Here is a 26,336-nt window from a genome sequence, read left to right on the forward strand (position 1 = left end):
GTTTGAGACCCTGAGAACACACCTATAATCCTGAAAGCCAACACCAACTGTGATTAAATGCTACAAGGACTTAAGGGTTCTGGTTTTGATGTAACACAGTCATCAAGGATTCAGACTCTGTTGTCAAACCACATGCAGTCAATCCCTTTCTCACAGCTTGCTAACAGTGTGACCGTGGATACATTATTTAATGTTTGTGTGCCTCAATTTTATCAGAAAAGGGGGATAATAAAAGTACCTATCTTGGACTGTTGCTGTGAAAATAAAGTGAGATAATTCATATATAGCACTTGGCTTGGTACCTGGCACGTAATAAATACTCAATAAACATTAGCTACACATGTCTGTTCAGCACACATCAGAACAAACTTTTCAAGCAGTTAAAGAGACTCCTATTTCTCTAAGCAAGAACCCAGAAACACTATCAATTGTCTCCAGCAGACATTTTTCTATTTAATGGCTCTAAAGAGACAGAAAAGCTTTAATCAATTCCCAGAAGTAAAATGCTAAGAAATTATATGCAGTTACGAAAACAAAATAAAAAATGTTTCCCACACATTGTTCAGCAGACAAAAACATATTGACATGCTGTTCCTGCAAGGAAGTGGGATGAATTTTCTAGATAATCCTAAGCCATTCATCTTTCCCCCTACTGTGTCTGCTCTAGGGCCAAAAGGTACCTCCAGCCAAACAAGCGGCTCCCTCCCCCAAAGTTCCTACTATGGTTCCCTGGAGGAACCATGTTCCTCTATTCTTCCTTTAATGCTTTTTTTGTTCATTAAGTGAATATTTTCTTGTACAACATTTTAATTTCCTTAATAATTTTTAACTATATTTCTTGAGCTATTTTCTTAGTGGTTGATCTGGCACTTACATTATACATTTTAATCCATCCAAGCCCATTAACTTAATTCTAGTGAAATATAGAAACTATACTCCTATATAGCTCTAGTCCCTCCTTTCCATTTTTGTGCCTCTTCTGTGCTTATCGTCAAACATATTACATTTCCATATGTTAATAGGCCTAGCAATACAATTATATAACATATTTGGTTTATGCAATTTCTTTTAAAATCAGTTAAGAGAAAAAGGAAGAAGAAATATGGAATTATACTGTATTTTACAATTGCCTATATAATTACATTTAGTGGCACTTTTTAGTTTTTTGAGTGAATTCAGATTACTGTGTGGTGTCATTTGCACTCAGCCTGAAGAAAATCCTTTAGTATTTCTTGCAAGGTGGATCTGATGGCAATGAATTCTCTCAGTTTTGTTTACCTGGGAATGTCCTTATTTTGCCTTCGTTTTTGTCTTTTTGTTTGTTTGTTTTGGTTTGGTTTGGTTTTTTGGCCACACAGTGCAGTATACGAGAACTCAGTTCCCTGACCAGCGATCGAACCCATGTCCCCTGCATTGGGAGCATGGAGTCTTAACCACTGGACCACCAGGGAAGTCTCTACTTTGCCTTCAAGGATAGTTTTGAAGGATAGTTTTGCTATATATAAGATTCTTAGCCACCATTGTTTCTGATGAAAAATCACCTGTTAATCTTATTAGGGTTCTCTTATAGGTGACGAGTAGTTTTGTTCTGTTCTGTTACTGCTTTCAAGATTTTTTTCATTGTCTATCACTAAATATGCCATTGGTGTACTTAATGGTGTTCCACATTTCTCTGTCTCTGCTCATTTTTCTTCATTCTTTTTTTCTCTTTTCTTCAGATTTAATAATCTCTATTGATCTGTCTTCAAGTTTGCTGATACTTTCTTTCGCCAACTCAAATCTAATTGTAAAAGCCTCTAGTGAAATTTTCATTTCACTTTTCATATTTTTCAAGTCCAGAATTTCCACTTTCTTCCTTTTTATAATTTTTCTCTTTATTGATATTCCCTATTGATAGGACATTGTCAACATATTTTCCTTTAATTCTTTCAGCAAAGTTTTCTTTAGTTCTTTGGATAAATTTATAATAGCTACTTTGAGGTCTGTGTCTAGTAAGTCCAACAGCCAGGTCCCCACAAAGATAATCTCTGTTGTCTGCTTTTTTCCTCTTTATGGCTTACATGCTCTCCTGTCTTTGATGTCTTTTAAATTTCTGTTGAAAACCAGACATTTTAGATAATATATTTTAGCCACTCTGAATACTGGTCACTACTCCTGCCCTCCCCTGCCCCAGGACTTGTTTTTGTTTACGTATTTGCTTGTTTATTTGTTTAGTGACATAAATGGACTAGTTCAGTGACATCTTTTCCCTGCACAGTGTGCAGTCTCTCATGTGATTCCTTGGAGGGTATAGCCTTGGCCCTGTGCACTCCCCCTATTCAATCCCCTGGGATGACAGTGGGTTTAGCAGGTCTTTTTTTTTTTTTCCTATCTCTTTCACTTATCTCCCTGTTAAACTTCTGGAAGGACTGCCTTGTTGGTATCACACCCAGCTGTTAGCCTCCACTAATTGCTACCTGATTGCTCTATTATTTTCAACAGTACTTTGAGGCATAAACTGCTCCACAGTCTGATCCACTTAAGTTCAGGCTTCTTTGCAAGGGCAGTCTTTGAGGCCAGTCTTTAAAGCTTGCTTTGACCCCAAGAAGGTTCTTCTCAGATATCTCCTTCTCTGGTTCTGTTAAATGTCTAGCTGGTGTAGCTGGCCTGCTGTCTCTCATGTTGCTATTATGACACTACTAGCATCCTCTTAAATACTCATCAATTGCTTTTAGGCTTGAGATTTCTCACACTTTGTTCCAAATAAAGTGGAGAGCTACAGAACTCTGTGTTCTCACAGCCCACCTCTCCCCCTAGGCAGGATCTATGTACCACTACTCTGGAGCTAAGAGTGGGAATGGCAGTCCACTTCCTTCAGTGACATACGTGGTCTATGAGTGGGGTATCGGGTAGGGATGGCAGCCACTAGTCTTCTCGGATTGCCTCTCCTGGCATGGAAACTTCACCCCATGCGTGGGTTGGGGTGTGGACAATTAGGGCCCAGTATTCTTGGCCAAGGATAGAACTTTCTTGCTACAAATGGGGGCTGGATGGCAGAAAGTCCCAGACCTCTTGGCCATTCGGCAACACAAAGTTGGGAGAGATAAGAAATACAGTGGCCTGACCCTCCTGGGGAGAAACTGTAGCCTTAGAATAGGAGCTGGAGGGGAAAGGGAGCCCCATCTTCCTATCCATATCTGCCCAGAGAAGAGCTTCTGTCTCACTGTGCTCGTGTTCAAGGAGAGAGCAGGTCATGGCTCAAACACCACAGATTGTTGATATTCTTACTGAGATGTAGTAGATTTTCTTGAATTAGTGTTTCTCCATTTGATGTATGCCCTTAGAACAACTTTCAGAGACTTTAAATGGTTGGGATTTTTAAAATAATTTTCCCCAGTTATGTTTGTTTCACTGGGGAGAGGCTCCACAGAGATCCTCACACTGCCATTCCTGAAGTGCTTCTCCTAACCCCATGTGATTTGCACTAAAAAATAATCATTAGGGAACAGCTGGCTCCATTTACCAATGTTGTTTACTTCACTGTGACCATATTTTCTAAATTAAAAATAAGGGGCAGGACTTCCCTGGTGGTTAAGAATCCGCCTGCCAATGCAGGGCACACAGGTTCGGGCCCTGGTGCGGAAAGATCCCACATGCCGCAGAGCAACTAAGCCCATGTGCCACAACTACTGAGCCTGTGCTCTAGAGCCCGTGAGCCACAACTACTGAGCCCTTGTGCTGCAACTAGTGAAGCCCACGTGCCTAGAACCCATGCTCTGCAACGAGAAGCCACCGCAATGAGAAGCCCGTGCACTGCAACGAAGAGTAGCCCCTGCTCGTCGCAACTAGAGAAAGCCTGCACGCAGCAACAAAGACCCAACCCAGCCAAAAATAAATAAATAAATAAAATATTTTTTAAAAAAGAAAAAATAAGGGGCATATGGTCTGGCAAGGGCTTTGTACTGCTTCCAGGGTAGGGGAGTTGATATGGGTAGGTAAACTTTGGAAATAGTAGAATTTACAATTCATTTAGATGGTTTCTGGGGACAACAGAATATTTGAAATTCAGCCGTCCCAGAAAACGTAGGGATATATTGCTGCTAAAACTCTTGTTCTACTTAAAAGTTTGAAGGAATTCATGGCTGATACAAAGTCTCCTTTGAAAGGGGATACTTCCAAGTTGTATCTTCCCATCAACGATCTCAATTTGTGTTTGGTACTTCTCCACACACAACCAATTAATCCTAATGGGAATTCAGCATGGAGAGAACTGGATTCTAAACAAATAACACCCAACAGCCAAGACTAAGTCTTGCCACACAACACCCATCTGCCAAGGCTAGAAACAGCCTGCTTCACTTCAACTCTGAATCAGCCACCACCCCAGCATGCAGAATCTAGAGAGTTTTCTGTCTCCCAGGACTTGGGAATTTCTCAGCTGAAGCCTAGGAATATGGAAGTAGGTAAAGGAATGTGGCCTGGCAAAGGGAGGGAAAAAAATAGGATTGTCTCTGAGACTTCATTCTCCAATTTTCCTAAAATCAGACTGAAGTCACCAGGGAAATCTGGTTTTGAAATGATAGACAGCCACAATCCCCTCAGCCATCAGGGTAACACACCCTCCCTGGACATATGCACCTGCTTAACTGCTTGACATTGTGTACAAACTGAATATGCACGATCTTCATGTTATCACAAAGGCTATACTTTTAAATGTTTCTACCCAATATTTAAAACCCTTTTTCTGTCCTTAAAAAGACCCATAGATTTTACTGGATCGACTGCTATTTGAGACGTCTGGCTAGCCAGGGACTGCAGGTACTATGGACTACAGATTTCCAGATCAGGGGAAAGAGGGACAGAAAGTACTGGAGTCAGAGTGATGACAGTATATAGCCAGTTTATTATCTAAAGAGTGAATAAGTATGTCCTATATATGTATAACCATTTTTCAATAACACGTATGGGTTTGATTAATAAGTTAAAAATCCATTTAAAAGCATTACTGAATTTCTGATTATCCTTTGTCACGTGTGGTCTCCACTGACAGGTGGTGACCATGCCAGGTACCTGGCTAGGTTTCAGTTTCAGGACCAGCAAAGTAAGCCAGGCTTACAATTCAGGTGACCCATGGTTGAGCCCACGTTGCTAGGGAGAGGGGAGGGACAGAGCAGACAAGCAGTCCGTTTCCGGTCCTAGATACTCTGGGTAGCCTCTGGCGACATCACGCCAACGACTGGCCATACCAGAATTTGAGCCGAATCTGTCTGACTTCAAAATTCAGCACCTTGTCTGAGCTGGAAGAGGCAGGGCTGCTGCGTATCAGAAAGCCACTTCTGGGACCAGAAGCCAGAGTGCCGTTTCAGAGCTTCGAGAAGCTTCCTGGATTTTGCTCCTGTTTTCTCAAACTGGCAAAGACCAAACGGCCTCCACTCTCAAGGCAAAGAGAAAGTGATGAGGAATTTGGGAAGCTTTTCTGCCCCAGGGAAGAATCCGGCTCAGTGACAGTTTGGTATTAACTAGCTCAGCCATGCAGGGAGGCATAATTAGTTTCCCAGACCAGAGCTTCATTCCACTGGTCCCCCACAACCCAAGGGCTACACAATCTGTTTGAAATGAGAAGAAAAATAAAATCATCGCTCTCCTCAGCTCACCCGTCGGGCTTATTGCTCAAAGCCACGAGCAAAAGGTGAAGGCAGCCATCTGTCTGCTGAGGTATAAGAAAGAATGGAATAGTCATTTTTAAATGACATTTTCAATTTTTCCCCTATGTCTACTATGCCCTCTTCCACCCTACTGCTTAAATGACTCTTTTCAAATCGAAAATATCAGGGAATAATAGGAAAAGAAAAATTGTAGTAATCCGCGGCTCCTGCTAACAGGCTGCTCTGTCCTGGTGCGCAGAGTCCCAGGAGAAACTTCTTCCTGCCCATGTCCTGGGTGTACAGACTGGAGAGGGTGGGAAAAGCTGTGCTGGGCCTCTGTGAAGACCTACACCCATGGGTGGGTGATTCCCTAGGCAGCCCCCGGGGGACCAAGGGGTCTGGGCTGCCCGATTTCCAGCCCTGCTTCTGCCCATGATGCCCAAGGAATTTCAGCAGTGCAGGAAGGAAAATCCCTCTCCTGGCTCTGGAGTTGTCCTCTGAGAGTCCTCTTCCCCCCTGCACACTGTTCCTGCCACCTCTCTCCTGAGTGTGAAAGAGCAAGTCCCAACTCACCACCATCACCCTGGAGACACCCTGAGATGGCGGGATCCATTCTGAGGTTCTCACAGGCCTCAGGGCAGAGAGGAGGCCGAGTCCAGGTGGGAAGCCAAAAGCCAACTTTCCCTTAGCTCCGAGCCCAGAGGAGTTCTTTATCCTTTCTTGGAAATTAAGCTATACTTTCTCCTTCCAATTGACTCTCCACGTATCCATTTAAATGACCTCAACTTTGTCCCTCCTCTTGAAACACATACACCCTGTTCAGCTGTATCTTTTCTGGAATTATTCTCTGCTTTTGGTTCAGGTTTATTTTTTCCCTTCTGTGCCCACAAGATTGCTTTCATTTGAAAGTGACCACAAGTGACAGCTTTATTACAATAAAGACATTGAGGGTCCCCTGAAGGGTCCAGGCTTTTCTCACCAGCTGATTCCTGGGAGATCTCAGGGCAGGAAAGCACACTTTACACACACACACACACACACCCCACTGAACCACAGCTTCCCTTTGATTAAACCATGAAACAGCAGTGTAAGCTACGAGGGGCCAGGAGAGAAACCCCAGGAGTGCGTATTTTCCTGTCCCTGACCAAGAAGGAGGACAAAGCATGAGACAGCCTCACAGAAGTCACCCCCGAGCCTGGAGGGATGAGAACCAGCTCTTCGGGCACCTGGCTTCCCTTCCAGACAACTTTGAAGCCAGAGACCGGGATGTGAATTTTCTTACTAAGTGGTTTTAGTCAGGCCTGCTTATTTTTTCATTTAGCCACTCAACAAATTCCTAATTAACCCAACTATTGTACATACCCTACTGGCATGTAGTTTCCAGTGAAACACTGGAAAATGGAAAAAATAGGACCCTGTCTCCACTTGCAAGGAATTCACAGTCCAATGGGAAAGCAGATCAATAGTTACAGTACAGTACAAATTTCTCACCTGTAAAATGGGGCTAAGGATCTCACAGGCTTATTTTAAGGATTAGATAATACGAAGAGGATTAAACAGTACCAAACATCTAGTCAGTGCCTGATAAATGTCAGTTTTTTTCCTCTTTTCCTCTCCTTGACACAAAATCTCTGCCCCTCTTCCATCTGCACCGCTGCGTGGGTTTGAAAAGCTGGGAAGAAGCCTGCTCCCGATACAGAGACTGCATCACCAGGAGCTACCATGTGCTGCTGGGCCTGAAGACAGGTCCTGCTCAACAGTGCTGTGTCCCCAGTCCTGAAGATGATCCCAGGTGGTGGGGTGCAGGCCCCAAGGACCCAGACAGACCAGGCAGAGGGGACTGGGCCTCCAGCCTCACCACATCTAAAGGGATCTGCCCGGCCTTTGTCCCTTTAGCACCTGGCTTCATCTGAGAATATACAACTAAGGATTACTTCCCACTGCAGAAATTTCTTCTGAGGTTGAGGGGAGTAACTGGATGCAAAGGGAAACTTTCTAGACCTGATTCAGAACCCTTACATCCCCATCCCAGAGTCTCCAGCACGTGGGGCAGGGCCTTCAGGGCGGTCACCAAGTTGCTCTGGGCCTTGGATCTCTCGACACAACGTTAGAAGGTGAGGATACTCTTGTTCCTTCCGGGTCTGGCGTGCTCTGATTCTCGATAAAGATCCTCCGGACGAGAGCCTTCACAGTTGCCATCTGACTCGAGAACTGCCGAAGTTGGAAGGCTCAACCTGTTTTGCTAATTGATGAGGAAAGAGGGAAGGACTGCATTGAGCTGCGCAACACAATACTGTTTCCTGATATTGACCAGGGTGAAATAAGACATTTAATTTTTGATTTACAAACATCAATGCATACCTTCTGTACTTCTAAAGTAATTACAAACTCAAAACTACTTACGCCTGTTTGGCTAAAAAAACAACTAGCTGTTGTTGAAAAACATTCAAAATTCACAATTGTATAGTTTTAGGTATATAAAAGAATCATTTTAATTGTTTTGTTAAGGCAATTATCATCTCCCTACTCATAAGGGACCAAAATAACTCCCACTAATCAAGAAATGGTTTATTGCCCAGGAAGTTTAATAATGATTTAGTACGATTCTCTCTAGTAAAAAAGCAAAACCATCCCTCAGTTTTCTGTCACTAGTAAGGGATATTTTTCAAAAAAGACTTTAAATAGATAAGTACTAAAAAAAAATGTAGTGTGTACCTTCCCAATATGAAACTACATCTATTTCTGAGTTGTAAAGAATGTATATTAAAATTATATCATGCAACAAAATGCACATTTTGTAGGGGGGAAAGAAAGAAAAGATTAAATTGAACCTTCCTGACAACTGGCTTAAATCACACCTTCCTGCCTGTAATTGAAATTACAAGTCACATTGCTTCGTGTTAAATCAAATTCACCCCAGCAGGAAGACAGGCTGCCTGCCGCGGCTCCAGTTCTACTGGGAGGTGGGTGGAGATGGAGGAAAACATTTCTCTCCTCTAGGAGGCTCTTCTTCCACCAGGGACTTGGGGAAATGAGACTCTCTGGCCAGGTAACTGGACACACCTTGCATAACTCTCCCACCAGCCAAGGTTTCTACAAATAGTACATTCCTGACATTGTCCCCTGCCCACTGCAATGCCAAGTGGGTTTTACAAAACAAATATTTCTCTACAAATGAGTGCAGGTCCCCAGGCCAGCAGGCTTAGAATTTCAGAGCAATAGTCAAATCAAACTGAGACACTCCAGATGTCTCAGCTGAGGAGCTGTCACCAGCGTGAGGCTGGGCTTCCCTCTAACCTCACGTCTGACCATCTCAGGCTCGTCTTAACCGGAGGAGTCCTTACACGCACATCCTGTCTAAATGAACTGAAACAGGGTTCAAGGCAGACAGTCTAGGTGTTACAACCAGAAAATATACTCCTGACCGTATTTTCTATGCCAGCTCCAAGAGGGAAATGTGGTGGGAAAGAAGGAAAGAGGGAAAGCAGGAAGACTGAAGAAAAGAACGTGTTCCCCGCCCCCATGCCCACCATGTGATAGGCAGGGTGAGGTGCTGTCCTCTACCTCATTTAATCAGCACCTCATTTAATTTCACCTCATTTAATCAGCACAACAATCCTACAGGGTTTAAGGAGCAGTCGTCCTCATTTCTGTGGTTGGGGAAACTGAGGCACAGGGGAAGTGAAGAGACTTGTCCAAGGTCACCCAACCTGTAAACGGCAGCACTGATTCCAACCACTCTACATTTTTTTTCGTACTTCCCCACGCTCAACAAGACTCAGGTCTCCCACTTCCAGGTAACTGCTGGTTTTACTTACTGCCTGAACTTGCTCTCTTCTAATCTTCCCTACTGCACTCCTCTAAATCCTCCTCATTCTTCAAAGATGTGTCATAAGTCCCAGTTCCTCGGTGAAGTCTGTTCTACCGGCGCACTCTTCCAGAATTCAACATTAACCCTCATTACATTAGTTAGTTGGCGAAAGATCCTCAACTGTTTCTTGTGTTGTCTTCCTAGCCTGATGATGAGCTTTTCAAAGCAAAGGACTCTGTCCTACATATTTTGTCATTTCCTGACACAGCTGGCACAGTGTCAAGCCCACAAGAGGTGCCTGGAAGCAGCCACAGAACAGCCTGGATTGGTGCCTTTAAAAGCTGGGCTCCTCTGCTCATCCCTTCCAGGGGCTCCCCTTTACTCCCAGAGCATTTCTCCCACAGTGGCCTCCAAGGCCTGTACAACCTGCTCCCCACCTGGCCCCTCTCTGGCTTCACCCCCCCACCCCTTTCTCCCACAGTCACTCTGCCCTGGCCACACTGTTCCCAATACACATACACCAGGTACATTCCTGCCTCAGGGCCTTTGCACTGGTCGTTTCCTCCACATGCAACTCTTCCCCTAGACAGAGGGAGCTCACACCTAATTTTCTTCAAGTCTTTCCTTATCAGAGAGCACCTGACTACCTCATTTAATTGCAAATCTTTCATGTTTTTGTCTTTGTTCCACTGACATACCCCCAGCACTTACCAGGTACTCAATAAATGCTAATTGGATGAAGGAAGGGAAGAATCTGAGCATGTGACCAACAGAAGGTAGGAGTACCTCCCAGGTCACTGTCAAACTCCGAGCCACAAGAGAGGGGAACAGGAACTTGAAAGCAGGTCTGCAGTTTCTCCAAACCATCCCAAGCCTCCACCCCAGGCCCCAGTAAACAATGCCAGACTTGAGATCCATCTCCAACATCTGCCCACAGAACTAGCGGCCCAACATTATATACACTTGAGCCCAGATATTCCACTTTCTCGATTAAATGGGAATTCCTGGCAAACCTGGACATGTCAGCTGTTTCCTCTGTGTGCACCTCTCCCCTCTATGGCCCCTGAGCCTGGAAGACCACCCAGTGAAGCTTTGTCCTGAATGAGCGGAGGAGGTGGTCTTGTTCACGCTAAGTCTTCTGGAAACTGATACTGCTGGCTGCAAAAAGCCAGGCCTGGAGCCTCTCTCAGCCTTCCACAGCGCTCCGCCTTATCAATTCCTGGCACGGGTGACCTCCTGCATCTCCAGGGAAGGACACTGACAAAACAGTCACTTGGTAACCCACCTCAGGGCCCTGCTACTCTCATGAATCCTTCTTCCAGTCTCATCTACAACCTTTCTGCTAAGAGAAAGGGATGAGCCTGTTTTCTCTTCATTAGCATCACTGGAGCAGGAAGAACAAGAGGGTTCCTAGCCCCTCACTAAGGGGCTTGAGAAAGGTAACTTACTAACTGCATCATGTTAATTACAGTCACTGAGACTTGATTTCCTCATCTGTAAAATGGGGGTCATGACATCATCCCACAGGGTTGCTTACAAAGTTAAAATGAAGTATCACATGTAAAGTATTTAGCACACAATAGGTGCTCAACAAATATTAATTTTCTTTCTCTTCCAGTCTCTCCTCCAGACAAGTTCAGACCTATTTCTACAACCCTTCCTCCCTCGTTCTTTTTTCTAAGTTTTGAATCATTGATAAAATTCTCTTTCATCATTTTCCACTGGGTTCCCCTTCTAATATAAATCCTCAGCTTCTAATAAGTTTTTTTAAAGCCTGGCCCAATTACAGACTTGGAGAGTCCACATCATAATTCCTGCATGTTATACTTTCCTCCATATACTCTCTTTTAGAAAACAAAGCAAATCAGAGGATCAGTTTATTATTAAACTGAGATTTAGAAATGGAAGAAACCAAAATGTTAAAAGACTCTTCTCCAAGCCCCGTGAACTTAGAGGCAGGTCTAAAGCCTCACCCACACCCCTCCCATTCCTCCGTGGCTCCTTCTCTTGCATCAGTGAAATATGATGATGACTAATTAGACAAAGTCTGTCGTACTCGTCGAGATCCTTTGAGGCAGGAACCACATAAACGCAAGCATCATAACTCCAGTAAAGAGAAACCAGAAAACCCCTCTGCTCTGGGACCCTACCCATCCAGAGCTAAATAAATCTGAAACAGAAGATCAAAAAGGATCTTCCACATGGATAATAGAAAATGTCACCAGCATAAACAGGAAGAGAGATTAGTTCAATAAAGGAATAAAGTCACATCTGTGGGTCTCAAGTAAGATTTTTGCTTACTTTTAACTTCCCAGCATATAACTCACAAGGTTATTAATACGGACTCCTACTGTTTTGGGCAAATAAACAGCTGCTGATGTTTTGTGCCCAAACCACTTTATTCGAGCTTTCCTTTACAGCAATTGTTTTTTTCCTTTCCAAATCCTGAGAGGCTCAGACAGCTGAAAAAAACAGGGAGTACTAAGGCAGAACGAATAACAAGGAGGCAGCCTGTGTGGGCAGGGAAAACGGGGCAGGGGCTGCTGGGACCCTCACAGTCCTCTTTACGACTCTTGGACAAAGTCACCGTTCAAGAGCAGAGAACAGAAAACACAGATGTGGTGCAATCAGAAGGGTTGTTTTTGCCACGATGCTAGGAGTTACCGTTAAACAGAATTTACCAGTGTGAGAAGATGAGGATGACCAACCACCCAGGTTTGCCCAGGGTTGAGGGGCCTCCTTGGACCCAAGAATTTCAGTTTTAAAAGAGTGAAAGTCCTGAGCAAACAGGACAAGTTGGTCACCCCAGGAGCCACATGACTGTGCCAGCCAGTACACAGGAAAGCACTCAGCACTGGGCCTGGCATATTGTAAGTGCCCGAAAGTCACATGTGGAATCTGAATGAGCTCTGGCCTGCAGCTCACACAGTCTGCTTTTCCTACGAGGCCAAGTTCCTGGGGGGGGCCACAATCATCCAAGAGAAAGGGCTTTCCAGAGCCTCCGTGCTGGCACCTCACTGCCCCTTCCAAACAAGGCCTTCTGCCTCTGGCACCCCAACCCCAAGGTTCCTCACTCACACAAGGACAGACCAAGCCGCCCGCCTGGATCCCTTTTCCATCAGTCTCCTGCTTGAACACAATCGTTGATAAAATGATCTCCCAGTTCCTTCTCTGTGAGACTGTCATCTTCTTTTCACTTCTGGGGAGAGCACAGATGCTGAAGACAGTTTCCCTTCTTGGCTCCACCACCTATCAGCTTTGTGACCTGGGGCAAACTAAGTCCCTACGTCTCAGTGTTCTCACCTCTAAAACTCTCCCTCACCATGCGGTGAAGATAAAAAACAATCACGCATGGACCGCACCTAGCCCAGTCCCTGACACACAAGAATAGTTCTCTTCCTCCGTTCCTTCTGATACAATCCAGCTTCAATTCGTTACATACCTGTTGCTCTTAAAATAAATCAAGGGTTTGGCTAAGATTCTCATTTGGCATTTCTGTAGCTTTAAATCTCTCCTTAGCTTTCTAACTCTTACAATCATTGGCCCAAGCAATTTTGTACTGTTCTCCTAAGTCCTCATATGCCACTAGCATGACACGTATAAGCCCAAGTTTCAAACCCTGTCCTGCCCAGGTCCCTGAATTGCCTTCCCTCTCCTCCAGGATCTCAGCTGCCTTTCACTCTAAGTCCCCAGGGGACACAGATGGGTGAGCAAGTCAGACCAGTGAAGCCAAACAAGGTACCAGAGCTTAAGATGTAGCACCCAACCATCTCAAACAGGTGCTCCACTCAGAATCTGAAACTCTGGTCATTGGTGGAATGAGCCCATTCATGCCAAAGAGCTAAGCCTAAGCCTCCTCTTCGGGCATCATTTTCCGTTGTTCTCATCTGTCCTGAGGAGATGGGTACTGATGCCACTTCTCTGGATCTCTCCAAACACTATTTTTGTCTTATAAAGGACAGTGGTAACAAACATAGTCCAACAAGGTATGTCTGCCAGCTCCAGTACCATTTTAGCAATGCCATCATAGAGGAAGTCTGTCACTATCTCACTGGGGCTGGACACTTAAGGCTTTCCACTGGCATCGTTAAGGGCAGCTTCATCTCCCAAACGCAAACCTTCACAAAACTGAAACTGAATGTTGGGCAGTGAAAGAGAACTACATCTCAGAAATGCATACCCACTGACTGGGAGGATCTGTCCTAGCAACATATTTTCATCTATAATTGCGTAGCCAGAAAAAACTACCAAAGCATTAGTGTTCATATAATCAGGAATCCTCTTGCTTAAAGCTCCAGTTGGCTGCATTCAGCTGGGTCCCTAAAGAGTACACAGACCCACACAGAAGATTCCAGAACAGCAGCTGTTCCCAGTTGCTGTCACAACAAATTGTATGTTGGAACATTTGTATGGTAATTTGTTATTAACAATAATTTAAGCACCAAAGCGTATGAATGATTAAGGTTAACTATAAATTGAAGGAATTTCAAGGTTATCAGATTCTCTTGCATATTAATATGCTTTCTTAAGTGGGAGAAAAAGGGATGGAGTGCGAATGAACACAACATGTTAGGAAACGCATCGTCCTGGCCCTGCCCTGGGGCATGTGCCCTGCATGTTGAAGGCATGCGTGTGAGGAGGGGGAAAATACTGAAAATGCCTGTGCTCAAGCATTGCATTGTGGAATGGCACTAACTCTGACCCCGAAGGCAATGTGAGATTTGATAAGATGACAACTGTAGGCACAATGGAATAATCAAATCTCTGCAGAATTCGAGAGGCTCCAGCCCTAGGGAGACTTTCAAGGCCAGCATAAAAAGTGCAACCCACCATTCATAGAATCTAGACCATCAACCAGCAGACCTAACCCACTCTGCCCCTTGCTTTCTACCACAGTGTCCGTCCCACATTTATAGACTTCTGCCCCTCCAACTTCATGCATAATCCTCTCTCTCCCAAAATTCCACCTTGGTGCCTTCTGGCTACATTCATCACTCATATTCAGCTTGGTGTTTCCCCAAAGGACTTTCTGTGCAATATCATCTCCATCTGGACTGCCCTCCTACATGCTTCTCACAGGGCAGCCTATCTGTCCTAGTCTCCAGAATTGAACCCAAGCAACGAAAAAGGGCAACAATCCTAAAGAGACCCCCAAGCCCCAATTCAAAGCAATAGCCCATTCAGCTTTCCAGGTTAAGTCAGAAATCCTATAGGATGGTAATGAAGATGTTCCAGTAACCCTGTATGTGGCTCTGGATCCCATAAGCATCTTTGCAAAAACACAGACCAGCCAAACCCAAGTAACTGAAGCTGAACTTCAAGGCCCTCACAAACCAGAAAACCAGACTGTGGCTCTCCGACATTTCATTCTGAATTCTCCTTGAGATTCTACATCAACCTACTTATCAAGGGCAAATAACAATTTACGTCAAGTGAGTGGGAAAGAATGTAGAATTCATTTATTTTACAGCCTACACACTTCTGGATAAAAATGAAAATTCTTTGGCCGTGCGAAAAAGTTGTATTCTTTGGCAAGGCTTTTCTACTCCATGTAGATGTGGTCTGGGCTATTAATAAAGATAATTGAGCTCAATCTCTAAATTTTGCTATTGAACTCTCTCAAAATATCAACCTCTGTTACTAATATATACATAATATAATATATAATCTATTATATAATACATAATCTGTTACTAATATAATTTTACATGCCACAGTTCATTCTGAAGGACAAATAGGTTTACTCTTTAAATGACACCCTTTCCTCAAATAATCTCCAAGCATTTAGCAAACATCACATCCTCTTCTTTACAACCCTGCCAAGTTAGGAATCAGATGAGAAGGACACCAGCCAATTCTTAGTGACATCCAAAAGCCATAGGGGACAGAAAAAAAAAAAAATCTCCCAACATCCAGGCCTTGGATATTTTCTGATTTTTAGGAACCATATATGCGTTTGTGATCTTGGTGAGCAACCTACTGTTACTGGCCTGATGTACATTAATATGCACATAACATGCCTAATACAATTTTAGGAAACAAAAGCAGTTAATAATCCATTTCTCCCATTGCTGGAATGATCTTGACTCAATGAAGTAAGATAATGGATTTAGAAATTAGTTATATAATGTAATACACTATTAATCATGGTATTCAGAAGGGTAAATAGATGTTACAAGAACACCACCCAGGAATTCAATTTCCTTTTAGATTTGTTTACTCTCTTGAATTCTTTATGCTACCATCTTCCCTCACAAAAATCTAACACTCTGATGTTTCCTCTTCTCCCAAAACAGTGATTTTCAACCCTTTCTTTAAAAAGAAAGCATAGCTCTTTTAAAAATGAAATATTTTACAGAATTCCAAATATAAGACAGATGAAACAGGAACAACATTGGTTGCATGGAGGGGAGAGAATGCGTACCGGCGGGGTCCAAGAGCCCTCACTTGACCCTTTTACTTCTTTTTTTATTTTTTAATTTATTTATTTTATTTAGTTATTTTTGGCTGCGTTGGGTCTTCGTTGCTGTGCGCGGGCTTTCTCTAGTTGCGGCGACTAGGGGCTACTCTTTGTTGCGGTGCACAGGCTTCTCACTGTGGTGGCTTCTCTTGTTGCGAAGCACAGGCTCTAGGTGCGCAGGCTTCAGTACTTGTGGCACCCCGGCTCAGTAGTTGTGGCTCGCGGGCTCTAGAGCGCAGGCTCAGTAGTTGTGGCGCACAGACTTAGTTGCTCCACGGCATGTGGGATCTTCCCGGACCATGGCTCGAGCCTGTGTCCCCTGCATTGGCAGGTTGATTCTTAACCACTGCGCTACCAAGGAAGCCCGACCCTTTTATTTCTTAAGTCCCAGAAAAAACCTCCCAGGAGCTTGGGGCTCCTGGGGACAGAGTTTGAAAATCACTACCCTAAGGCATATGTGTAAAGCAAAAATTATGTATATAAAATAGAACACAGGTATAATATATATTTCATTAATTAATTAATGATATCTGGAAATAAAACATATATATAAAATACACAAATCGTAAACACTGATATCCCAAGAGGAAAAACTGGCAAAGGACACCAATACAAGGTTAAAACAAATATAGGGCTGGGGGGAAGATACTAAGTTCTACAGTAATCAAAGGAGTACAAAGCAAAAGAATAGAACATTTGACAGTGGTTACATCTGCCCAGAAAAAATTGAAGGATAGCACCCAGTGCTGGCCAGCCTCCGTGAAACAGGTACGATAATACACTGCTATTGGTTGTATAGAAAGACTTTCCTTTTCAAAAACAATCTTTCACAAAAATGTTCATATTCTTTGAATCAGTAGTAATCCCACTTCTGGAAATACATCATTAAAATCGTTCAGAAGAAGAACACAGTGAAGTGAAGATGTTTATTTCTGTGTTAATTATAATAGAAAAGCAAATGTTCAGTAACAGGCAAGTGGTTAAATCGATAATGGTATATTGATGGTGGAATATTATGCAGTCACTAAAAATACAGTAAAATTTCTCTTTAAATATCCTCCACTTAATCGCCTCTCCAGATTAAGCATGCTTTCATTCTCTCCACGAAAAACAAAACAAAACCAGGATGCCTTTGTCCCTCTGTGTCAGCTTCTCTCTCCCACCCCATTCACATCTCCTGCTAACAACTGAGTAATACTCCTACCAAGAGACCACTGGGTTTGTTTCCAAATGTGTTTAGACTCTTGGTATTTGTCACTGTAACGGCATAATTTAATTACATATTATATAAACCAATGGAATATCATTGCTAAAAAGATGAGAGCTGTTTCTAAGAAAATTAATTTAAAGCCTTGGAAAGACTTTATAAAGTTAGTCACATAAATAGCAGTCAAATTACTTGTGAACAAAATCACTGCAAAAGACCAGACAAAAGTCATCAAAATTTAGGCTACTACACTGCTTCATAAGCATCTTCAAGTTCTCAATGAATGTTAAAGAAAACAGAACTAGAAATCAGACTTTGTAAACAGCACCTTATGGGAGTGGTTCATTCAAGGAAGTTGATCAGAAAGGCAACGGGCAGGCCCAGCCCAAAGACAAAGTCTTGGCCTTACATCAAAAGGCTGACAAATAAATGCACATTTTGAATACTATTAAAACAAAATATTTAATGCATGTATGTAATATTTTGTTTTATTCTCCTCTTTAACCAGTTTCTCAATAAACTGACTAACTTAAACCCCAACTGTGTTGAATAAGAGGGATTCTATCGTCCTTTGAAAACGAGTTCACTACAACAGGGACCAGGAGTGTCTTGATTCACCACTGTATCCAATTTCACCTCCCCAGTGTGTTGCCTGGCACATACCAGGTCTCCAATAAATAAGGACTAAATCGATAAACTATGTAGCAAATATGGAAAAAAATGCTTCTAACAAAAAGCAAAACTGAGGAAAGCAGAATATTAAATTACATGTAAACCACGACTACACCTTCATTTTTAAATACGGAGGCAGATGGACAAAACTAGAAGGCAATGTTCAAAATACAAAACAGTTGTTTTAGATTAGAATGAATTAGAGGCAATTTTATACATTTTAAAATATTTTCTTCAATATTGGCACATTCTTTTACAGATTCAAAAAGATACTCATCAAAAAAAAAGAAAAGCTGTTTTGGTTTCTACTGGACTTCCACAATAAGAAGTGAATCCACATCTCCATTTCCTAAGCTCTCCAACACTTCAGCCTCCTTCAGCACTTTCTACTTAACCCACTGCACCGCCTCCAGCAATCCCATCTTTCTCCTCCTAAGACCAAATGTGTACTAACACTTATTTTGTGTTTCCAATCTATCAGGATGCTATTTTTAAAATCTGGAGTTATCCATCCTCTCATTTACTATCTATCTGCTTAAAATAAAATTATCAAAACTGCAATTTACATTCCCAAGAGATTCCCAAACACCATCTAATTAAATCATTCAATCAGAAAACAAATTAAAATGAAATACCACTGCAACCCCCAAGAGGAAAATAAACTTTTCAGTCATGACTGGAATGTAGGTCTAGGGTGACGCTCCAAAGCCTCTTCTAATTGCAAGTCCTATGGAACATCCAGCAGAACATTTTGTGACGTTTGCAGCTTCCGAGACAACTTTCCTTCCAAAGCAAAGAGGAGCCTATGCAAGGTTCCAAAGCAAAACGTAGTCGTTTGAGAATAGAAATGCTTTTATTATTGACTAACTAGTGCACTGGGGACCCTCACTGTGTACCCACTCATTCATCCACTCGTCCATCCAACACGTACTCTCTGAGGAATGTGCCAGGAACTGTCCTGGGTGTTCCACGAACACTTTTTAAGTGAATGTAACCTCTGCCTTTTGGCATGAAACAAAACAAAACCCAGAGATTCCTGAGTTTAACTATGGAAGAGTCTCCAAGTGGAAAGGCTATGACTCCATCATCCCTCAGCCACCCTCTGAAGTCTCTAAGTCTGACACCCACTCCCACCGTCAAGTGACTCCAGGAGAGCACTGCTGCCCCTGTGACCCTCTGGCCCTCTTAAGAGACAGTATAGTATGTGGTTAAGAACACAGATCCTGAAGCGACATTAGCTGGGTTTAAATCCCTGCACCTTAGGCAAATCATATAACCTCTCTTTCTGTAAAATGGAGCTAATATACCTACCTCATAGCGTGAGGAGGATTAAATAAGTCAGTATACGTAAAGCACTTAAAATAATGCCTGGCACATAGCAGCTGCTATATAATTTTTAGCTACTATTATTATTATCCCTATTCCCTCTCAGCTCAGTAGAGTAAACTGGATGGCTCAAAATGCTCTACTAACTAGAGGAAACTTGACAGCGGAATACACACAATCAGCCCGTATCATCAAGGACAAGCCTTTGAGCTTTTCCTTTCCCACCCTCTGCCTTCAGAGTGCTGCACCTGGCCAGTCCCAAACATAGTAGGCCCCTTACTTAAGGAGGTAAATCCCTAACTTTAAATTCCCCAAATGCTAGCTCAGGGATGGCTCCAGCACCACTGGGGGAGCTGTCACTAGTCATGGCTACGCCATCATGGCACAACCAGCCAAGCACCCTCTGCCCTCCCCCTGCTTCATGGCTAGTCTTTCCCAAATCATTGACCCTTCCCCAAGCCGCTAGGGGTTGTGGCTTCTGCCTTTCCGCCTGAGAATCTGGTCATTTCTGAATATCTACGGGACTCATAACACAGTCATTGCACATACACGAGAGAACTGGAGCAGCACATGTTTTAAGAATCCTGCTCCCTCTTATTTTCCCGTCTCTCTCAATTTTTTCAGGTATATATTTGAACGTTCCGAACAAGGCATAGCTATAAGATTTCTTGGGAGCAAAAGCACAAAGCCTCCTTTCAACTTCCACATTGCACTCATTTTCATGTACAGCCTTATAAATCATGTGACACGGTCCACGTTCTACATGATAGGGGTGCACTCTGGGATGAGCTCATGGATTAATAATGTCTCCTCACTGCTTCCCAAAGTAGTACCTTGCTCACCTCCTCCCTGACCAGATCAGAAAGCACAAGAGAATCATTTTCCAGGAACATAAACACACACACACACACACACACACACATACACACACACAGAATATGTGAATGAAAATCTCTTAAAATCTGTGGGCAAACTGGAAATGTCAAAGTAAGGTATGGCCTGTGTCTCCCTGGGAACATTCTGAATCACCCTGGAGCAAACCCTGTACTTCTATTGCTGACTAATTGTCAGTCTGGACCCGTGGGATGGAAAAGGACAAGAAACACAGCAACAGGCACCATCAGATAGATAAACTGGTCTGCCACGCAAGCCCAGTGTTAGGCTGAGAGGCAGAGGCAGGTCTGAAGGAGAGCCGTGAACGGTGTCCATTTCTGGGGAAGTGTCAGAGCCATGAACTTGTTTTGAAGGCATCAGTCAGTCAGGAAGCACCATGGATACGCATACCTCTCCTGCACTCACCTGAACCTCCCCCTGGGAAGGAACTATTGTGTACACGTGGGGAAACAAACCAAATGTAGAGAGAGCAGCTGTCCCCACGACGGCAGGGGCAGCAGATGCAAGGGTTGGATCCTGACACCCATGTGTAAACAAAAGAGAGTGCTCCTGGGGGAGAAATATTCAACCAGATAACGGTGCCAAATTCTGCCGGGTGCTGAAGCCAGAGCCTAGCAGGCCTGCCAGGTTTACAGGTGAACGAGGCTCAGCTGGCCCTGCCCTGCCCTGCCCTTAAAAAGCTGACATGCCTGGTAGAAAACAGGTGGAGCAGCGGCGAAGAAATGAGAAATGTGAACGTGAGACACGGGCATGTGTGTGCACACATTGCCGGCAGCGCCCAGAGCGCTCTATCCGCTGCCTCCGACAGCTCATCGGACAGGGTCGCCTGGGAAGAGCGCTCCGTACCCCATCCTCCCCTTGGTCCCAGCCCTGGCCTCGAGCGCAGTCACCCGGCTCAGCCTTGGACTCCAGACCTACCCCGCGCGGGTCTGTCTACTCTGCCCCAGCCGCTCCCTGGGCCTGGAAGTGGAACTACCGGAGGGAATGGCCTTCACGGCAGCCCGGGGCGGGTTCTCGCGGTCCTGGCCGGAGGCAGCAGCGCAGTGGACAGAGCTCCCAGCTCCCAGGCTTTTTCCCCGCGCCAACACCTGCTCCTGGAGAGGGTCTTGGACCCGCGGGCAGTGGTGGGAGTGGGGACCGCTAAGGTTCAGACAGCACTCCTAACCACAGAGCCCCCTGCACTTCCAACAGCCTACAGGCCGCTCACGGCGTGGCTGGAGCTGCGTAGTCTACCTAGCTCCGGCTCGTCCCGCAGCCTGTGGGTCCTAAATGGCAACGGCTGGGGCCGCTCGGGCATCTCGCCGTAGGCCCTACGGCAGCCAGATGAGCTCGATTGCCCGCGCGCGCTCCCTTGTACACCCACCAACATTCACACGTACGCACACCTTAAACTGGACCTGCGTGCAACCCCTCGAGCAACCAGCCGGTGGTCACACGCACACTGAGACTCGTGCGCAGCGCGCCACCACGCCGCCAGCGAGCTGCACACACCCGCGCGTGGAGCCCCGCGCACACACGTGTGCCCTGGAGAAGTGCGCAGGGCCGCAGACACTGAGGGTCCCGCTCTCAGGCAAGAGCGTACACGAAGCCCCCCAAGCGTCTGCGGACTCAAGAGCCCCGCAGTCGCTCGAGAGATGCCTTCCAGCCCCAGCTCACCCCGCACCGCTCTGGGCACTCCCTGGCCCCGTGGGCGGCCCAAGTTTCCCGAGGCGTCCGTACCTTGGATATGCTGCTTGATGACATTCTCCAGGTGGTCCAGCCGTTCAATAATCTTCAGGGTGTCCCCTCTGTCTTCCTCCAGCTTCTTGTCGGGTGCCGGCTCCTGTCCCCGCACATACACGCTGGCGATGTAGTTGGTGACCCAGCCCACGTAGAGCAGACAAATGATGTTGGTCATGCCGCTCAGGATCACGCAAGTGGACACCAAAGTTTTGGTCTTCCTGGTGCACACCATTCTGGGCTCCCTCCTCCATATAGAGCTCCCGGGGGCCCCTCCTCTTTGCGCACCCCGGACTCCCCTGTGCTGCGCTCACACCCCCTAGCACGCCTCCGGCCGCCGGGCGCCCGAGCACCTGAGTCCCGACGTTCTCCAAAGCCCGGACCGCTGGCGGTGGAGCCGCGGTGCCCAAGTTTGGAGCTCCCGCCGCTGGAAGCCCGGAGAGAGGGCTTGACAAAGGAAATGAGGTGGATTTTTTCTTCCAAATTAAAAATCTCCGAGCCCTTCTCGGAGCAGTCGAGGGTGGTCTGCAGCCGCGCGCCCTGATACGCACGTCTGGGAAACTTTGCCACAGCCTAGGTCCGCGGCCGCGCCGCTTCCCATCGCCGGGCGCCGACTGCCTTGGCGGTCCGACCTGCCCGCGCTGCTAGAAGGACGGCGGCGGCGGCAGCGGCGGCAGGGAGAGCCGCGGACACAGCGGCCCGGCCCCCTCCGAGCGACAAGCGCCGCCACCAATCGCGCTTCGGCTCGGGAGAGGGGCCGGGGCTGGGCGGTCGCGGACCAACTGGGAGGGCGCGGGGGGCGGAGTCCGGCCCCCCGGCCCCACCTGCAGGCCGCCCTTGGCCCCCGCCCTCCAGGGACGCTCCTGAGCCTCCGCCCGCGCCCGCGCTGGCTGCCCCAGACCCGAGGCTCGCGGGGAGGGCGCGCCGCCAGTCCCAGCCCTAGGTCGGCAGATTCCACCTCTAGGGGGATTCCACCTCTTGCTCTTGCGCAGGAACCTCCAGTCTTCCGGAGGTCGCTCGGTTCAGCGCTCCTCACTCCACCCGGCCGCCGGGCTTCTCGCGCTGATCCCACCGGCCGGCTCCTCGACCCTTTTTGTGGTTGCCAGGACGCAGAGAGGCCAGGGAAGCGTGGGCCGGATCGCCTGTCCTGTCTTGCCCTTGATCAGACCCCGTGGGCGTCCACGTCTTCCTTGGCCTCACTTCGACCTCCACCCTGTCAGCCGGCTTCCTGGATATCTCCAGACTCGGCAGCTGTCAAAGGAGCCAACCCTGTTAGGACTCTCTTAAAAAGATTCTGGACCACCACCACTACCATCCCCCTCAAAGATTTTGGCCCCTGGCTAGATTTTTTAAAGTCTGTGAGGCTCCCAGGACAAACTGTGTCTTGTAACCCCAGTTGTCATTTATGTGGGACCAGGCTCATCCCAGTACGTATAGAGATCCTGCACAGAAATATCCCTGGGGGGATTAAGCTCTCTGTGAACTGTTAAGTCCCTGTACATGCTGTTTGTGATTGATGTTAGGGAGGAGAGAACTGTGCCTGACAGTAGAGGGGCATGGCTGGACTCCAGTGACTGACACTACTTTGTTTGTTATTAGAGCAAATATTTATTCCTGTTATCCCCTTCTGCTGAACACTCACTTCTCAGAACCTGCATAAAATCCCTTCAAACAAAGGACTTTTAAAAACACAGATTTCTATCCTCTTCTCCATCTGTGGAGTGCATCTTCCTGTCCTGAAGCATGTCGCTTTGTGTGCCAGCACTCCAACCAGCCGTGGTCCTGGTACCCAAGGTGGCTCCCTCATGTGATGTCTTCTGGATTCAGAGAACTGCCCTGGTAAAAGACAGGAGGCACAAAACCAATGAAGGGCCACTTTATGGCCATCAGCCAGGAGCCCTTTAACCAGTGCTTTACTTACAATGACTCCCAAAAGATGCTGTGAAAACAGACACCAACTAGAGATCTTGTAAGATTTCTCTTTACACATAGCTGGGAAAGAGAACAATAGATGTGCGTCGGATAGAGAGTAGAGGAGGATATGTATGTATGAGTCGATATGTATGTGAAAAGAAAGTACAAACTATTTCCGAAAAAAGGTCAAGGTACAGAAATCTGCATCCACGAGGGAATAAAACTTGTCTCTCCCTTTCTTTTCCTGTGGAAGTATAATCAGGTCACAAATGGAGGATCTGGACTTTCTTCTGATTGGATGAATTTACAAGCAATGGCCTTGAGTACAGCTAATGGCAAAGGTCTAATTATTCCTTCTGTTCCATACTCTCTCCCAGGAGGAGGCCTGCAAGCTCAGCTCTTCCCAGGATCTTCCTAAACCACCACACACAGGGCTGGACAGAGAGGAGCAATACTCATTTTTCCCGTTCTTAATGGAAAAAAAAAATTTTTAAAATAAGGTTCAAGGAGAAAAAGTGGATTGTGTGACCTTATATTTTGGTCCAGCTGGTCCCGTCATATATTTATAATTGTGGAGGGGCTGAATGCAACAAAAGAAGAATGAGGAAGAGGCTCTTCTCTCTGAACGGTCACAAGGTGGAGCTGAGCAGTTCAAAGAATATTCACTGGAGGTGCAGCCAGTCTCCACGACTCTAATCCCACATCCACCACTTATTAGTTATGTGAGCTTGGATGAGTTTCAAAACACCAGTGGGGCTCAGTCTCCCCTTATGTCAAATGTAAACAATACTTGCTGAAGAACTGGTTGTGAAGATTAAAAGAGAGAATGCACCAGAAAGGGCTTCATTAGTGCAGGATGCATAGTGGGTGCTCAGGCATGTGAGGTTTCCTTCCAGGATTTGGTGAGCTCTGTGGGGTTCCATGAACTCCATTTGCTGTTTAGCAATACTTTGTTTCCCCACCGACCAATATCAGTTCTCTCTCCCCTAATGAAGTTAAAAGGAACTAAAACTTTAGGCAGCAAGGTGCTTGTCTTGCCTAGCTGAGCTCCAGCACATTGACTTTCTATTTATAATGTCTGTCTTCACCATCAGCAGGTCAGTGATCTGCATAGGTTGATAAGATGTTCAAATGGACAGCTGGTTTCAGGGACTTTTGCCCCCGGGACCCCCTAATTCCCACTCAAGACCCCTAATTCCTTGTTTTTAAACAAGTGAATTGGATGGGAACACAAAGACTTAGAAAGATTTCACAGTCACAAGGACAGAAAAGAGTTAGCCTCTATGGAAGCCCTCCTATAAACAATGCCTGGGTAAAGATTCATTTCTTTGACCCTCATTTCAATAACATTCAATCCAATAAGTAATTATTGAGCCCCTGAGGTTTTGTCTGAATGACCAGTTGCCCTGGGCCCTGCCCAGTTTACTGCAAACATGTGGATATAAACTAAGTCTCACAGTCTCAAGATGGCCCTCTTTTCTGAGCCTGGGAAGCTGCTAAAAATCATCAGGGTATCACTGTGAAGTTAATCAGATAATGGATGTGAATGGGCCTAGCAGAGACTCTAGTACAATATATTTCTTTAAACTTATGCCTAGAATTTGAACCTAGGGTCTCCTTCTACTGCTGCAAGAGGAAAGTGAGTACCTTGAAAAATCTACACAAGCGGTTAGAGATCCTTGATAGGGTCTTTGCAGCACAACCTTTGGATTTTACCCATCTTTTACACTGGGTAGGCAGCTGCCCTCTTGAGGTGATTTGGGGGGCGGGCAAGTAGGACTTCTTACCCACAAGTATAGCCACTCTATCATCCCACCAATACTGGCTACATTCAGAATATCTCTGATACCAGGGTTGGAAAAGCCAGTCATTCATGGAATTTAACTACTAGTTGATTACATTCTGAGTGGGGTACCCTGACTTGAGGGCTGAAGAGGAGCAGGGGACCAATCTTGGCCAGTGGCAAGTCATTCATCAGAGAGTGGTGTCAGTGGTCAATTATACCCACCAGATGGCAGCACTATGCAAAGCCTTGGGGCCAGAGGTGTCAACTGGGATTTGGGGGCTACAGGGGAAAAATGAGCCTTGACAGTGGAAAGTCTCAGCCCCTGGGCTGGCTGCATGGGAAGTGGGTTTTCCAGATCCCTAGGAGAACAGGGATTACTAGCAGGGCTTCCAGCAGGGAGGGATGCAAGTTTCAGAGACAAAGGTTGCAGAGAAACAATAGGTCCAAGACTGGATTCTGCCAAGCCACAGGAGTGAGATGCTATTGACAGAAAAGGCACACTTCTGCGGGCGGGATGGTGAACAAAGTGAGGAATGTTTGTTTAGTACTCACATTGTGTCAGGCCTAGCATTTTTCACATGTTGTCTCTTGAGCATAGCCTAAGGAATCCAGAGAGCTGGATTCATATTCCAGGTCTGCCATGTACTAGTGTGATCTTGGGCAAATTACTTAACCTCTCTGTGCCTTGGTCTCTTCATCTGTAAAATGGGAATAATAATAATACCTACCTCCTCCTAACAGGGATGTTGTGAGCATTAGGTGAACTCATGTATATAAAGCACATTGAAGGCACTATATAAGTATTGGCTATTGTTATTTTTACCATCTCTGAGCACCAAAGTATTTGAAAGGTCAACAAAAAGAGAGACAAGCCACCCAGAGAGAACTTTCCTCTAACTAGGAGCAAAAGGTCCTAGAAACTG

At 45.6% G+C, this 26,336-nt stretch overlaps 1 protein-coding gene across 3 annotated transcripts in view; it reads right to left on the reverse strand.

Moving 5' to 3' along the window:
• The window catches only part of GALNT18 (polypeptide N-acetylgalactosaminyltransferase 18), a 339,036-nt gene extending 316,632 nt beyond the window's left edge, over positions 1-22,404 (reverse strand). For 2 of the 3 annotated variants that reach the window (XM_082478137.1, XM_082478136.1), the window contains exon 1: positions 21,714-22,404. In XM_082478137.1, the coding sequence (XP_082334263.1) occupies positions 21,714-21,948 (235 nt within the window). In that variant the 5' untranslated portion in view covers positions 21,949-22,404. The remainder of the gene's footprint in view (positions 1-21,713) is intronic. The other variant, XM_082478135.1, reaches the window with a different exon arrangement.
• Positions 22,405-26,336: the final 3,932 nt, after the last annotated feature.

Source organism: Balaenoptera physalus (assembly GCF_965194825.1).
Source record: "Balaenoptera physalus genome assembly, chromosome: 10".
NCBI classification, from domain to species: domain Eukaryota; kingdom Metazoa; phylum Chordata; class Mammalia; order Artiodactyla; family Balaenopteridae; genus Balaenoptera; species Balaenoptera physalus.